A 16,926-nucleotide genomic window follows, 5' to 3' on the forward strand; every position below is an offset into this window, starting at 1 on the left:
ACATTCGAAAAACTTCAACTCGGTAGTGCGCAGTGGCGTGGAGTATGCCGTATGTGGGGTGTGTAGTTAATTTTTACTTTTATGCTTCTAAATCATTGGGATGTGTAATTAACATGGAGGTATAATATACTTGAGCTCCTTTGTAATTAATACATTACCAGTTTAATCATTTGTCCATTTTAGATTGTTCCGCACCCTCATATTTGATTCATTTTTGTATTAGGAATAAAACACATTGAAAAGTCTCGCGTAAAAAAACATCAACGGAAGAGAAATATTGATCAAACCTTACCTTTCTTTTCTTCGAGATAATGTTGGTAGTCATCTTGGTATTTTGGGGTTTTTCAGCAGGAAAAGGAAGAGATTTTTAGAACATTTCTGCACTTTTGAAGGCGACGAAACAAAAAGGACCAAAATGTACAAATGTAGATTTTTGTTATTTCAAAATAAAAACAAAAACAAACCCTTCCCCTCCAATTTTTAAAAAAACATTCGAAAAACTTCAACTCGGTAGTGCGCAGTGGCGTGGAGTATGCCGTATGTGGGGTGTGTAGTTAATTTTTACTTTTATGCTTCTAAATCATTGGGATGTGTAATTAACATGGAGGTATAATATACTTGAGCTCCTTTGTAATTAATACATTACCAGTTTAATCATTTGTCCATTTTAGATTGTTCCGCACCCTCATATTTGATTCATTTTTGTATTAGGAATAAAACACATTGAAAAGTCTCGCCTAAAAAAACCCTCATGTATACGCACCTTTTTTGAGGAAGTAAAAAATAATAAAATCAGCTGTTTATTTCCCCTACTCTCCCGTTTGTTGTTCTTGCTTGGTACCTAGGTACTTGAAGAAGAAAAAATTAAAAATTTATCAAATCAAACTCGAAAGTTGGAAGTTCTCAGATCTATTCGCCAATTTACGAATTTACCTTATCAATTATCAGTTCTTCATAATCCTGTGGATTTACATTCCTCATTCAATTTGAATTCATCTACCCACCTAGATTTGTGTATGTGCAAAAGGAATTCATTGTAGAACTGATTTTCAAGATCCTGTGGTAAGTGTGACAGTACATGACTGACCAAAGTTCTTAGTAGAGCTCTATGGGACATGTAATTCTTGCATAATTGATGACCAAGATACATGAGAACAAATAGCAATCAATAAATTTATGTGTACAGTATTATATCCTCTTTAATTAGCGAGGCATAATAGTAATTAATACCCACTTACCTATAATTTCTACTTTCCATTCATTAGATGGCAAAAAAGAAAGTAAGAACATGAAGAATTCATGAGAGACAAGTAATCTAATTAGGTGCATGACATTCCACTATCAGGAAATGTATTATACTTGTTTGTTGTGTAATAGGTGCTACAAACTGAATGCTCCCTCTTTAATTAGCGAGGCATAATAGTCATTAATACCCACTTACCTATAATTTCTACTTTCCATTCCCATTCATTAGATGGTGAAAAAGAAAGTAAGAACATGAAGAATTCATGAGAGAAGTAATCTAATTAGGTGCATGACATTCCACTATCAGGAAATGTATTATACTTGTTTGTTGTGTAATAGGTGCTACAAACTGAATGCTGGTATTTTCAAATATACATTGGTGTACTAACAAAGTTTGGTTGGACGTTTTTCTTTTATGGAGTGTACAGTGTACGAAGTAAGATTTCAGTTCGCTCCGATTTGGTTTTTTACTTTTTATTCCTGGACTTTGAATAAAAAGGACTTCTTTGCCACTGAATGCTGAATCCTAATGGGCTGTTAAATAGGTGCATATTAGGTAATGGATTCCCAATGTACCTAGTTGATAGAGCTCGGTAGTACACGGTTAACGATCATAATATTCTATGACTACTTTTACTACAGTTTTAATGTACCTAGTTGATGGAGCTCGGTAGTACACGGTTAATGATCATAATATTCTATGACTACTTTTACTACAGTTTGTGTCCTACTTTCTTCCTCGTAATCACAGTTAATGAGTATTGGAGCATTTGAATTCCTTGACCTTAATTAGGAAATGAGCTGGGAACTTCTGCAGTAATACTCATTAAATGCTGAATCCTAATGGGCTGTTAAATAGGTGCATATTAGGTAATGGATTCCTAACGTACCTAGTTGATAGAGCTCGGTAGTACACGGTTAACGATCATAATATTCTATGACTACTTTTACTACAGTTTGTGTCCTACTTTCTTATTCTAGTTAATAAAAAGAAGAAGGGAAGAAAAAAGAATAAAGAAAAAGAAGAGATTTTTTCAATGAACCACATTTTGGAGAAGACTGTATTTACAAAAAAGTCATATCTAGAATGAATAATATTGATTTTTTTTTTAAGAAGTTTGACAGAGGGAACTGTAACTGCTATGGTCTTATCGTCCCGAAATCGAAGAGGAAGACAGGATAGGAGAAAGCCAGCCGTTCCGAGAACGAACATTATCCCATCAGTATAAAATCCGCCCCGGGCGGGAATCGAACCCGCGGCCTGAATAATAATGAATCCAAGAACTCGGCAGTTTTTCACAAATCAATAACATTGAGTTACTATGACAACGTTATCCTACATAAATATTGGTTTTTTAGTCACTATTAATGAATTTATTTAATTTAGACAGTCTTTGTAAATACTTGTCTGGCTGGGGGACGTTTAACAGGGAGTAGACCAGCTTAGTCTAGCTGAGGGACTTAGGGAGTATACCAGCCAGAATTTCCCTTGCTAAATAAATAGCAAAGGTTGAGTGCGAAGGGCATCCACTCGTAAAATTTGTAGCCACCAAATGTCAGCCCAAAGCAATCACCCTAGTTAGGGCTGATTGAGAGGCTGAACACGGGAAAAGGTGAAGAAAAAGAAGATTATTATTATTATTATTTTCGTTTACGATTTTTTTTATGAAACCTTCATATGAATCTATCTACGTTTCCTAACCCAGTTGTAAACATTGTTTAACAGGCGGTGAGTAATATACTGCACAAAGGTATTCACTATGTATGCTGTCTGGCTCCACCCCCAGCCGAAGTACCCCATCAGCAGTAAGGATGACGGAGCGAACCATGCCGTGATGTAAGGTAAGCGTTTCATATTGCTTAGGCCAGCCACTATCAGGTAGACCTGACAGGTACGGCTGAAAACGTCCGTCTGTCAGGCCCACCTGATATCTACCTGATGAGCACACACACTACCAGGTAGACCTGACAGGTACGGCTGAAAACCGTTTGTCAGGTATATCTGATGAGCACAAACTCTATCAGGTAGACCTAATCAGTGTACTTGTCGTCAGGTCTACCTGATAGTGAATGGCTTACTTTTCTGAGATGACAACTTGTAAATCCAATCACACGAATTTATTCGGGGGGTATTAACAAAGTGGTGTAATACTAAAATGTTGAGATAAAGGGACTACATGTCCTAATTCGACAGTCTAAATAAGTCACTACTATTTACTGTATGTACCCTTGTCAATCTCTCCACCTTATTAAAACCAATAGACCATTCTTAGAGGTTTGATAGAATGAACTGTAACTATGTAGGCTTTCCAAAAAACAACCTTACCTGTTTAGGAGGTCCGTCTGTCAGACCTACCTGATGAGCACACACACTATCAGGTAGACCTGACAGGTACGGCTGAAAAGGTCCGTCTGTTAGGCCTACCTGATACCTACCTGATGAGCACACACACTATCAAGTAGACCTGACAGGTACGGCTGAAAAGGTCCGTCTGTCAGGTATATCTGATGAGCACACACACTACGAGTATCAGGTAGACCTGATCAGGTGTACTTGTCGTCAGGTCTACCTGATAGTGAATGGCTTACTTTTCTAAAATGACAGCTTGTAAATCCAATCACACGAATTTATTCAGGGGGTTTTAACAAAGTGGTGTAATACTAAAATGTTGAGACAAAGGGACTACATGACCTAATTCGACAGTCTAAATAAACCACTACTATTTACTGTACCCTTGTCAATCTCTCCACCTCATTAAAACCAATAGACCATTCTTAGAGGTTTGATAGAATGAACTGTAACAGGGGGTTTTAACAAAGTGGTGTAATACTAAAATGTTGAGATAAAGGGACTACATGTCCTAATTCGACAGTCTAAATAAAGCACTACTATTTACTGTACCCTTGTCAATCTCTCCACCTCATTAAAACCAATAGACCATTCTCAGAGGTTTGATAGAATGAACTGTAACTATGTAGGCTTTCCAAAAAACAACCTTACCTGTTTAGGATAAAGATCGCCCCGGGAAATCTAACCCGCGATCCAGCGCTTACAAGGCAAGCGTACTACTTTCAAAGCTAACTAAGCCTGTACGAAACATTGTAGATCAACACGTATAATGTCTTTACTCTATCTTTCTGTTCTTCATTTCAGATGATAAACACGGCAGCTAAACACGTCTTATACAATCAAAGATGAAATCTATACAGCAAGTTTTCATTTCAACTGTCGATATGTTGCACACATCTACCTGTACAGAGCACATATCAACTACTTTGGACCATTGTGTGCCCCTAAAAAAAGTTAATGTACCCTTCATCATAAACTTCCTGGAATATTACATATGCCCCACCCCATCTGATTGTATGTAATCAAAAGTGTATAAAATTATCATATCTCCTATCTAGATGATAAAAAGTAAAAAAACAAAGTATCCTATTTTTAGTGAGGAATGAAGCAACGTGAGCATGTAAGTAATGATCAGATTCTCTACTGGCTGACCTTGGCTCAAGCAAGGATATGCCCCACCCCATCTGATTGTATGTAATCAAAAGTGTATAAAATTATCATATCTCCTATCTAGATGATAAAAAGTAAAAAAACCAAGTAAGTATCCTATTTTTAGTGAGGAATGAAGCAACGTGAGCATGTAAGTAATGATCAGATTCTCTACTGGCTGACCTTGGCTCTAGCAAGGTTGATTACACACTTAAGTTAACAGTGACTTGATATTCCTGATTTCCTACACCTGGTCTCTCCATTCCATTCAGAATTTCCCACAGTAGCTATGTCTGTCCCCCCTCTTGGGTACCTCTCTATAATCTATTATGATTTATGTACATGACTACCTAGTATTGGGTATAGCGGTAAGTATTTTATCATCATGTCTGGGTGCTCCCTCTCTTGAGAAAAGTGTACAGTTATCATTGCAACCATTTTAGATTTCTTATGACCTAGTGGTAAGTATAGGTACTTTGAAATATTTTTCCAGTGTCTGTCAGAGATACTAAATGAGTAATCAAAGCAGATTAACAAACTTATGAAGGGAGATAAATAGCTCGAGTACCCATTTCAAGTTAATCAAGCCCAAGGAAAGGGAGTTCGTTGACACTGTTAGACGTAAGTATAACTTCCGTGGTGTAGTAGGTAGTTGGACTCCGGAGGCTTCGAATTCAAGTCGACTACTGGAATTACCAGTCTATTTATCTAGGAAGGTCTGATTCATTTCTTAAGCTAATCATTGACACTGTTAGACGTAAGTATAGCCGCGGTGGTGTAGAATAGAACATACCTTGTTTATACTGCTCGAGTGAGATTAAAAAGTCCCTTTACCTCAGCCGCCTAAACAAGTGGCAACAGCAGAAGACCTTGCTTGATTATAAAAATTGGTGTAGTAGTAATAGTAGGACTTCGGTCCCGGAGGCTGGTGGTTCGAATCCAAGTCAAGTCCTGGAATTGGCAATCTATTAATCTTGGAGGGTAGCGCGTCGCCTTGTAAGAGCTAGGTCGCGAGTCAGGGTGTAATGTCTTACACACTGGACTCCACACAGAGGAATCTTATAAGAAAAGTCCCCACATTTGAGTGTAATCTAAGTACTAATGAAGTACAAATGCACTACTAACAAGATACCTACTTTTTTTTAGTTACCAACGTAGGTATATACCTATTTATTTTTTAACATGTGATGCTTTCCATTTTCAGACTCTGGGACAGAACTCATGGTGGGGGGCTAGACTTCTGATCTCGCTGGTGGAATTCCAGTCCAACTCCATCGATGAGTGGTTTGTTTGTAGGTACTAGGCATTGACGATAGTGCATTTTGGTAATAACTGTTACATTATGTATGTACAGTACAGAATTCATACTAGGCATTGACGATAGTGCATTTTGGTAATAACTGTTACATTATGTATGTACAGTACAGAATTCACATGTAATATGAAGAGTACCGTACTAGGCATTGACGATAGTGCATTTTGGTAATAACTGTTACATTATGTATGTACAGTACAGAATTCACATGTAATATGAAGAGTACCTACTGTATTTAGAGTAACCTCTAAACATGCACGTCGGAGGTCCCAAGTTCGATTTGCGGCGGGATCGGAGTTTTTTTTTTTTGCTCTGTTCTCGAAATTCGGGGTGCACTCACCCCTGTGGGAACAATTGAGTAGCTACTTTAATCGAGTAGCGACCAGTGGTGGTATCACCATTGCTTTATTGAAATTGTTTCAATACAAAATTTTCATCAGTAAGGAGGCACTTAGTAGTGCTTCGATACCCACAAATGTTGTGAAAAATCTCTCTGCTTTAATTCGTGATTTGATTTTTTAAATCTCTTATTTTGCCGCTCTGTTCTCGGAATTCGGGGTGCACTCACCCCTGTGGGAACAATTGAGTAGCTACTTTAATCGAGTAGCAACCAGTGGTGGTATCACCATTGCTTTATTGAAATATAGAAATTAATTGCGAAGGAGGTACTTAGTAGTGCTTCGATACCCACAAATGTTGTGAAAAATCTCTCTGCTTTAATTCGTGATTTGATTTTTTAAATCTCTTATTTTGCCTATATGAAAGAAAGAGTTCCAAAGAAATAATAATTATGTTCCTTTCCTCCACTAGCTCAGGACATGTCGGCCTATAACCCTAATATTTTCACAGCAATCCAGTGAACTCGTATTACAAGGTTCTCATCGCCAACGCTGCCATCTCCGCTCTGCGTCTGAATCAGCGCATCCCTCCATTCACATTCAGCGCAGCCTTCTTCACGCAACTCATGTCCTCCCACAGCAATCCAGTGAACTCGTATTACAAGGTGCTCATCGCCAACGCTGCCATCTCCGCACTGCGTCTGAACCAGCGCATCCCTCCATTCACATTCAGCGCAGCCTTCTTCACGCAACTCATGACTGAGGATAGTTTCCACTATTTGTGGTTCTCCCTGATCTTCCTCTACGTACAACCGGTCACCTTGGCCCTTCTGCCGGTGTTCCTCTTCTGTCTGATTCACTTCTCCAGCTATTCGTTGACAACAACTCATGACTGAGGATAGTTTCCACTATTTGTGGTTCTCCCTGATCTTCCTCTACGTACAACCGGTCACCTTGGCTCTTCTGCCGGTTTTCCTCTTCTGTCTGATTCACTTCTCCAGCTACTCGTTGACACTGTTAGACGTAAGTATAACTTCCTTGGTGTAGTGGTTGGACTTCGGTGTAGTGGAGGTCGCGAGTCAGGGTGCAATAGTCTTACATACTGGACTCCACACAAAGGAATCTTATAAGAAAAGTCCCACATTTGAGTGTAATCTAAGTACTAATGAAGTACTAATGCACTACTAACAAAGTAATTGCTTTCCATTTTCAGACTCTGGGACAGAAACTTCCTTGGTGTAGTGGTTGGACTTCGGTGTAGTGGAGGTCGCGAGTCAGGATGCAATAGTCTTACATACTGGACTCCACACAGAGGAATCTTATAAGAAAAGTCCCCACATTTGAGTGTAATCTAAGTACTAATGAAGTACTAATGCACTACTAACAAAGTAATTGCTTTCCATTTTCAGACTCTGGGACAGAACTCATGGTGGGGGGCTAGACTTCTGATCTCTCTGGTGGAATTCCAGTCCAACTCCATCCTGCGACTGATTGCCTTTGCTGAAATCTTCCTCATGCCCTCTGTTGTCATGATGATTCTTTTGTAAGTTTCTAGATTATTATTATTATGGCCTTTATTTCAAATGATTCTTAGCTGTCTACTGGTCTGTGGTCTCTTGTAATATAGCCACTACATAGTTCTGTAAGCGCTAGATCGCGGGTGCGATTCCCGGCCAGGGCGAACTTTATCCTAAACAGATAAGGTTCGTTCTCGGAACGGCTGACTGTGACAATAAGACCTACGTTGTTACAGTGTATTATATCAAACCTCTAGGAATAGTCTTTTGGTGCTCCTCTCTTAGATTTCCGGACAAGACAATTTCAAAACGGTCCATAAAGAATAAAGAAATGTTGTGTGAGGCACATTGCTGAATCTTCGAAAGATTCGAAAGTCAGGGGTTTTATCTGTCATGTATTTTTTGTTATCAGGCCTTTATTTTCACGTTTACACAAGAACAGCACACACTGCCCATCTATCCGGGAACAAACAATGATGTTCCTAAGGATAGGTGGGTTGGAAATTTTTTGTTTGCCAAAGGAATGGTCTTTTGGTGCTCCTCTCTTAGATTTCCGGACAAGACAATTTCAAAACGGTCCATAAAGAAATGTTGTGTGAGGCACATTGCTGAATCTTCGAAAGATTCGAAAGTCAGGGGTTTTATCTGTCATGTATTTTTTGTTATCAGCTGATGGTAAAATGAAAATAGGGATGTAAATGAGTTGCAAATATATCGATAAATCGATATATCGATATATCGGCCCCTCAAATATATCGATATCGATATATCGTTTGCCAAGTTATCATACGATGACTGCGCGAGTTCCTAAGGGATCTCTGAAGTTAAGCAACGTTCTGCTTGGTATGACCATCTGGGCAATGGCGTACTGATGGTTTTTCCCAGCCCCACAAAGACTGGGCGAGCTTAATATGAGTAGGTGGGTAGCTTGTCGCCAAATAGAGGGTAAAACCCTCGGTACTAAACGTTAGCAGTTGTACAAGTAACACAAACACTTTTAAAACAAAAAAAAAGGCATTGTCGAAATAGTGAGACTTGGTACTGTGACTTGTAATCAATAATCACTCATCATATCTCGATAGTCCAAAGGTGAGTCCAAACATAGGTCGACCGGCCGTCGATCGATGGGGAAAATCTATGCTGTCGAGGCAGTGTGGACGTGTGAGTCGACATCGATTGATCGACCATGTGTGGACACTGGGCACACCTTAACGTCTAACTTAAGCTCTACAAATTCTTAAATTTCGATTGTTATCTCAGCGGTAAGGCGGGTCTGTTCACCCCATTCATGTACTACACGTTCCTCAAGATGCGTAAGGCATTGTCGAAATAATGAGACTTGGTACTATGACTTGTAATCAGTAATCACTCATCATATCTCGCTAGTCCAAAGGCGTGTTCAAACATAGGTCGACCGGCCGTCGATCGATGGGGAAAATCTATGCTGTCGAGGCAGCGTGGACGTGTCAGTCGACATCGATCGATCGACCATGTGTGGACACTGGGCACACCTTAACGTCTAACTTAAGCACTATAAATTCTTAAATTTCGATTGTTATCACAGCGGTAAGGCGGGTCTGTTCACCCCATTCATGTACTACACGTTCCTCAAGATGCGTTACGCCTCGCGTCGGAACCCTCACACTCGCCAAATTCTTAAATTTCGATTGTTATCTCAGCGGTAAGGCGGGTCTGTTCACCCCATTCATGTACTACACGTTCCTCAAGATGCGTTACGCCTCGCGTCGGAACCCTCACACTCGCAACATGTTCCTCGAGATCCGTCAAGGTGTGGAGAAATTGGCCGCCAACCCCCGCTGTCCAGAGGTAAATTGTAACATCTAGTTAATAAAGAAAAGGAAGAAGGGAAGAAAAAAGAATAAAGAAAAAGAAGAGATTTTTTCAATGAACCACATATTGGAGAAGACAAGAAGTCATATCTAGAATGAATAATATTGAATCCAAGAACTCGGGAGTTTTTCACAAATCAATAACTTTGAGTTACTATGACAACGTTATCCTACATAAATAGGTTTTTTAGTCACTATTAATGAATTTATTTAATTTAGACATTCTTTGTAAATACTTGTCTGGCTGGGGGACGTTAAACAGGGAGTAGACCAGCTTAGTCTGGCTGTGGGACTCAGTGAGTATACCAGCCTGAATTTCCCTTGCTAAATAAATAGCAAAGGTTGAGTGCGAAGGGCATCCACTCGTAAAATTTGTAGCCAAAACCCCACAGTTAATGAGTATTGGAGCATTTGAATTCCTTGACCTTAATTAGGAAATGAGCTGGGAACTTCTGCAGTAATACTCATTATGCTAAAGAGACCTAAAATCTTATATTTTATTTTGTTATATCTGTGTAAAATAAATATATAAAATAAAATATATATATATTTTTTCCTATAATGTGCTTTAACTCTGGAATACCAGGTTGTTCATGCCGAAATATTATATTTAATAGCTTCTTACAGGAAAATATGTATAAAATATGTTTCAAACCTCTCTGCCCATTGGAGTGCTAATTAAAGAGGTATGTATTGTATTTTATTTTTTGATGATCTTACAACATTTGTTCACCAACACCCAATCTGTTAGAGAATAAGAATCACAACTTAAGTACAGAACTAAAAACAAGTTTTTTTCTCTCTCTAGACCTTAATTAGATTTGCAAAATTAGACTGGTTGATTATTGAATCTCATACTATTGCTACTGCTTTGCTTTATTGCAATATTCTAGCTACTTGTTTTTCCCCCTCACTTATCTTGTCTGATAGGCATATTTAATAGCAGTGCTAAAAAAGTAGTAGGCCTGTTGATAACTACTTGTATATTACTACAATCATTCAAAATCTTTTTTAGACTGGATAAAATAAGAAATAAATGTACTTTGTTTGATTACATAATAGATTTTACATTCGTTCACAAGGCATTTAGTATTTACTGAAGAAATATAGGTACTTAGTCTTCGCCACTAGAGGCTACTATTTATTGAGTAAGATTTGAATCTCCTACCATTAATCTCATACTATTGCTACTGCTTTTCTTTATTGCAATATTCTAGCTACTTGTTTTTCCCCCTCACTCATCTTGTCTGATAGGCATATTTAATAGCAGTGCTAAAAAAGTAGTAAGCCTGTTGATAACTACTTGTATATTACTACAATCATTCAAAATCTTTTTTAGACTGGATAAAATAAGAAATAAATGTACTTTGTTTGATGAGTGCATAGGCAGAATGATATAGGTACCTAATATGTTGATTGGCAAAGATTTAATTCTCTGGCTAACTACTGGGATATTAATGGTTGATGGTTAGCCAGGTAGAAGTACGATTAACCTTCACAATGTATTGATGCATTGTTGTATGAGTGGTTTGTTTGTAGGTACTAGGCACTTTGTTTGATTCTGGCCAAATATCAAGGCAGTGTAAACAAGGTGTCTTATATTTCATAGGAATATGACAGGTTGAGATTACATACAATATGGTTGACTGCCACTCAGGACAAGCCAGCCAATTTAACATGGCTAGAGCTAGAGACCATCACCCCAGTGTATAGCAGATACAAAAAGATATCTTTCTTTATTCTGCTATTGCCAATTAGACAAAAGCTAAAGCTGCTAAAACAACAACAACAACAATGCAACCTTCATAAATGGGGAAAAAAATGTTTTTATGTTGTGTAAAAAAGGCAAGGTGTCATAAAGCTAGGTTAGACATTAGGATGCCCCTAAAAAAAGTTAATGTACCCTTCATCTGCAACCTTCATAAATGGGGAAAAAAGGTTTTTATGTTGTGTAAAAAAGGCAAGGTGTCATAAAGCTAGGTTAGACATCAACAACAATGCAAACTTCATAAATGGGGAAAAAAGGTTTTTATGTTGTGTAAAAAAGGCAAGGTGTCATAAAGCTAGGTTAGACATTAGGATGCCCCTAAAACTCAAATATTTTCTCAAAAGAATGAAAAACGCTTTTTAATATTATTGGAGTCTTATCATCAAAAACCCGGACATTTCCAAAATTTTCCCAGTAGTTAGCCAGAGAATTAAATCTTTGCCAATTAACATATTAGGTACCTATATCATTCTGCCTATGCACTCATAAGATTCTATGCGATATGAACACATCACAACATGACTACAAGATTTTTTTTTTTTTTGCTGTAAATATTTTGTAAATTGTACCCACAATTTAAACCTGTAAAATAAATCAGACCTTGTTTAGGCTGCTGGGGTAAAGAAACAAGTTTTATTATATCAGAAGTCTGGGGTCTAATATAAAATTCGCCCCCAGACGGGAATCGAACCCGCTTACAAGACAGGCGTACTACCCTCCAAGTTAACTAGACTGGTGATGTCAAACAAGGTATCTATGTCATAAATTCATAATACTACATACTAGAAACACAGTGGAACTACAACCTTACCCCCGGGGCCACAAGGTGAGTTTAAACTCAGTTTGAGTTTTAATATTGGTTTAACAAATCTGATGGGCTGGATTTTTTTTTTTTTTTAAATTAACCAATCAGATTATTTAGAGTTTTAACCCCTGGCCTTAGAAATAGAAACCCAAATGTGAAAAGGCTACTTACCCGACAATTGGAATGAAATAAATGAGTGTGAAGAGTATAGCAATCAGTCGGATGGCCCAACTTGCCACCTCAATCTTGTGAGCAATAGCATGCTCCTTGAGTATGGTCAAAGCTGACCGGGGTGCCTGTGAACTGTCTGCCATGATTAATGCTTGTCACCTGAAACAAAGAAAATAGATTTGTTTTATTCAATATAGCTTATTTATAATGTCAGCTAAGGTTAATGAGTCCCATTATGTCACCACTTTAAAAAGGCCTCATTTATTTACATCAGAAATTTCTTCATCAGCTCTAATTGCACTCATACTGACCTATTCTCTTCACCTGTAGTTGACCGTTCACTGACGGTTGTTAGTGCAACTGTAACTGGACAAACATGTAAAAACCCGGACATGTCCGGGACAACCCGGACGTCTGGAAACCCTAACCCCTACCTACTGTATTCCTGCCAGAGGCCAGACACAGACCATTTCTAATGGTGCAACCGTCAGGGACTCGCCCTTGGGTTTTAGTGTCTTAGTTTAGGGTTTTAGTTAATACTATTGGTGTGTCTAATTCACTGTCAATCTGTGTTTCTCTTCAGTTTGTAGCTGATGGAGTTTTCCGAATAAATGGGCACTAGCAATGTTCTTATGATGCTAGAAACTTGAGAACCCCCACCTACTGTATTCCTGCCAGACACAGACCATTTCTAATGGTGCAACCGTCAGGGACTCGCCCTTGGGTTTTAGTGTCTTGTTTAGGGTTTTAGTTAATACTATTGGTGTGTCTAATTCACTGTCAATCTGTGTTTCTCTTCAGTTTGTAGCTGATGGAGTTTTCCGAGCTGAACTTGATGAATTTCTTACCAGAGAACTGGCTGAAGATGGGTATTCTGGGGTTGAAATCAGATTCACACCTGCCCGTACTGAAATCATCATCATGGCCACACGTACACAGAATGTCCTTGGAGACAAAGGCAGACGTATCAGAGAGTTGACCTCTGTTGTACAGAAGAGATTCAAGTTTGCTGACGGAGCTATTGAATTGTATGCTGAGAAAGTAGCCACCCGAGGATTGTGTGCTATTGCACAGGCTGAATCCCTGCGTTATAAACTGATTGGTGGTCTGGCTGTCAGAAGGTAATTGTAATTTTTGTTGATTGATTTTGCTTTTTACTTTCCTTATCCTATAGGAAGGAAAGTAATGTAATCGGGTCAAATTTTCGATGGTCAGATTTTAGTGCCAAAACACGAGAGGAAAGGAACATATTATTTCTTTGGAACTCTTTCTTTCATATATCTTCATCAGCTCTAATTGCACTCATACTGACCTATTCTCTTCATCTGTAGTTGACCGTTCACTGACGGTTGTTAGTGCAACTGCAACCTAAAAGGTATCCGGCTATTGATGCCCAGTACTGTTCACTTCTAGCCCAGTTTGGTTGGTCCATTTTAATTCTAGTTGTAGCTGTAGGTACGTAAGTTCAATTGGATTGGAACATTAATGGGCACTAGTAATGTTCTTATGATGCTAGAAACTTGAGAACCCCTACTAGGGTCTCCAGATCAAAATTTTAAAAAGTAGGACATTTGGGTCCAAAAACCCGGACATTCCATCGAAAACCCGGACATTTCCCAAATTTCAAAATGTATAGTTTGCACCAGTGCCCAGGGTGCAGAGAACTGAGAATAATACTAACATTTTTGGATAGTATTGTGTCTCTCAAAGAAGTTTGTAAACCTGATATTATAATAGCACTGTGGGAATACTTTCACAAAAGATTGAATTCTAATTTCGTTCTGAAATCAATGCCATTTGCTTATACACTGAGTTGTTTGAATAGTAATAGAAGTGTTTTGGAGGTACTAACTCATGTGGAACAAATGATATCTTCAACAAGAATACAGAAGAACGAAGAAAACAGTTATACATTGTTCTTGAGGATGCTGGGAATTTATTTATTAAAATACAATCACGAACAGAGAATTTGGAATCAAGTCAAAGGTCGAATGTATTCTAAATTTTCCCAAAATAAATGGGAATTTATTTATTAAAATACAATCACGAACAGAGAATTTGGAATCAAGTCAAAGGTCGAATGTATTCTAAATTTTCCCAAAATAAGTAATAGTAATGTAATAGTGTTTATTTATACTGCTCGCATAGGATTGAAAAGTCCCTTTACTCCAGCAGTAGGCTACTACTACTACTACTGTGGTCAAATTCTACTGTCGGTCTATACAGCAAGTTTTCATTTCAACTGTCGATATGTTGCACACATCTACCTGTACAGAGCACATATCAACTACTTTGGACCATTGTGACAAATACTTCTTCACGTACTTAACGTAATACCATAACTCCCACAGTTGATAGGCTGAACAACCTATCCCTTTTAAAGTGGCTCAATTCCATCGGAAAATCAAACAAGTGTAAAATAATAATAATAATAAATACAAATACCTACTTCCAATACCTTTCCTTCGCGAAAAATTGTACGAAATTCAAAGAAGAAAATTAGAGGTAGGGTAGGACTATATTGCTATACTATTTAAATAAATAAATGTAAAAAAAAGTAAATCAGACAACCCCTCTCATTAGTAGAAAGGAGGTGCGTGAAGTTAGCACCACAACTTTTGCTGCGAATTTGTACCAAAGCCCATCATTTAGTACCCATTTTGTTCCATCAAACGCCAAAGGGGTGATGTTTTCTACTAAATATTTTTTGGCGTCCTATGTAACTTTGGTTCTCAATAGAGCAATATCAAATGCAAAATGCAATATTTTCAACTGAACAAACTATTTAAGAAAAATTTTGCAATGACTGATCTCAAATGAATTAACATAGGTAAGATACTCAGAACAAAGCCGCTAGAAGTATTTGTTTATAGTTGCTGATAAATGATTGTTTTTAAAAATTCCAAATAAGGTACATAATACCTACCTATCTACAACAATAGGTACCTACTGTTCAACTTCAGCTTACTGTTGAAAATCGAATATTTATACCTTCGGTAAGTACCTTCTTTCCACGTTGAATTTTTTCACGCTAAATGTTCTTTCTCGAACACGGTAAATTGAAAGTTTTGTAATCTGTTTATTTTTATACCTACCTTGTGTACTGAATTGCTACACAAAGGAAAAGGCCCGAGGTTATTTCTAATTTGTCTGGCTGGTAATTTAATTTTTATATTTTGTGGGCGTGGGCGCTTGACCTATCAGCCAAATATTACAAATCAACATGTATACCCATTGCCTTATGGTAAAAAAAAGCCTAGTTGATAAGGAGTCTCTTCTATTGAGTTTAGGACTTCATTCTTTGACCAATTGGTAATCAGCCGTTATAAAATTGACATTACTTGTTTTGTATACCCATTGCCGTATGGTAAAAAAAAGCCCAGTTGATAAGGAGTCTCTTCTATTGAGTTTAGGACTTCATTCTTTGACCAATTGGTAATCAGCCGTTATAAAATTGACATTACTTGTTTTTTTTTTCACGCCAAATGTTCTTTCTCGAACACGGTAAATTGAAAGTTTTGTAATCTGTTTATTTTTGTACCTACCTTGTGTAATGAATTGCTACGCAAAGGAAAAGGCCCAAGGTTATTTCTAATTTGTCTGGCTGGTAATTTAATTTTTATATTTTGTGGGCGTGGGCGCTTGACCTATCAGCCAAATATTACAAATCCTGAATTGCTACGCAAAGGAAAAGGCCCAAGGTTATTTCTAATTTGTCTGACTGGTAATTTAATTTTTAAATTTTGTGGGCGTGGGCGCTTGACCTATCAGCCAAATATTACAAATCAACATGTATACCCATTGCCGTATGGTAAAAAAAGCCCAGTTGATAAGGAGTCTCTTCTATTGAGTTTAGGACTTCATTATTCTTTGACCAATTGGTAATCAGCCGTTATAAAATTGACATTAGTTGTTAAGGTATTATTTTTAGTGGGGGAAAATATTAAGTTAGAGTGAAGGAACGATTTTTTTTTTAAAGGTTAGATAGAGGGAACTGTAACTGCTAGGGTATTATCGTCCCGAAATCGGAGAGAGAAGGAAGATAGGATAGGAGAAAGCCAGCCGTTCCGAGAACGAACTTTACCCCTCCAGGATAAAATCCGCCCCGGGCGGAACCCGCGGCCTACCGGCTCATATTTCTTTTCATTCTATTTTCTATGGTGTCTACGATATTGTTTCTGTGCGCTATATCTTTCAAATGTTTTAACCCTGCGTTTTAATCGTGTCATCTATAAAAATATTTAATCATTTTTTTGGTGCAGTTCAAAAAACTTTTTGGGAATGTTATTTGTAACGCCAATAACATTCGTCTGAATCAAACGTCCCAGAAGGGGTCAGTTAAACGAGAATTAAATGACATTTTTGGTTTGCCAACACTCACACTTAACTTATACTTTTTATAGGACTTAAAGTTGGCA

General features: G+C 37.8%; 1 protein-coding gene, 2 long non-coding RNA genes and 1 pseudogene across 3 annotated transcripts in view; 3 read left to right on the forward strand and 1 right to left on the reverse strand.

Annotated features, from left to right (window-relative positions):
- LOC113468004 overlaps nucleotides 1-1,327 on the reverse strand; it is a 1,897-nt gene extending 570 nt beyond the window's left edge. The window contains exon 1 of the long non-coding RNA XR_003391885.1: nucleotides 934-1,327. This is a non-coding gene — a long non-coding RNA (uncharacterized LOC113468004). The remainder of the gene's footprint in view (nucleotides 1-933) is intronic.
- Nucleotides 1,328-2,923: 1,596 nt separating this feature from the next.
- LOC113468007 lies at nucleotides 2,924-4,529 on the forward strand. Its single transcript, XR_003391887.1, has 2 exons — nucleotides 2,924-3,087; nucleotides 4,400-4,529. It is a non-coding gene; the product is annotated as an uncharacterized LOC113468007 (long non-coding RNA).
- A 1,656-nt stretch (nucleotides 4,530-6,185) lies between these two features.
- On the forward strand, nucleotides 6,186-9,774 carry LOC103510588 (Krueppel homolog 2). Its single transcript, XM_017444633.2, is given in 6 exon segments — nucleotides 6,186-6,226; nucleotides 6,909-7,271; nucleotides 7,399-7,420; nucleotides 7,807-7,940; nucleotides 9,479-9,567; nucleotides 9,569-9,774. Coding segments are annotated over 6 exon segments (840 nt in total). The 3' UTR covers nucleotides 9,760-9,774.
- A 2,941-nt stretch (nucleotides 9,775-12,715) lies between these two features.
- LOC103510589 lies at nucleotides 12,716-13,633 on the forward strand (annotated as a pseudogene).
- The last annotated feature ends 3,293 nt before the right edge of the window (nucleotides 13,634-16,926 follow it).

The sequence above is a fragment of the Diaphorina citri genome, unplaced genomic scaffold (genome assembly GCF_000475195.1).
Source record: "Diaphorina citri unplaced genomic scaffold, Diaci psyllid genome assembly version 1.1 scaffold620, whole genome shotgun sequence".
Classification (NCBI taxonomy): Eukaryota; Metazoa; Arthropoda; class Insecta; order Hemiptera; family Psyllidae; genus Diaphorina; species Diaphorina citri.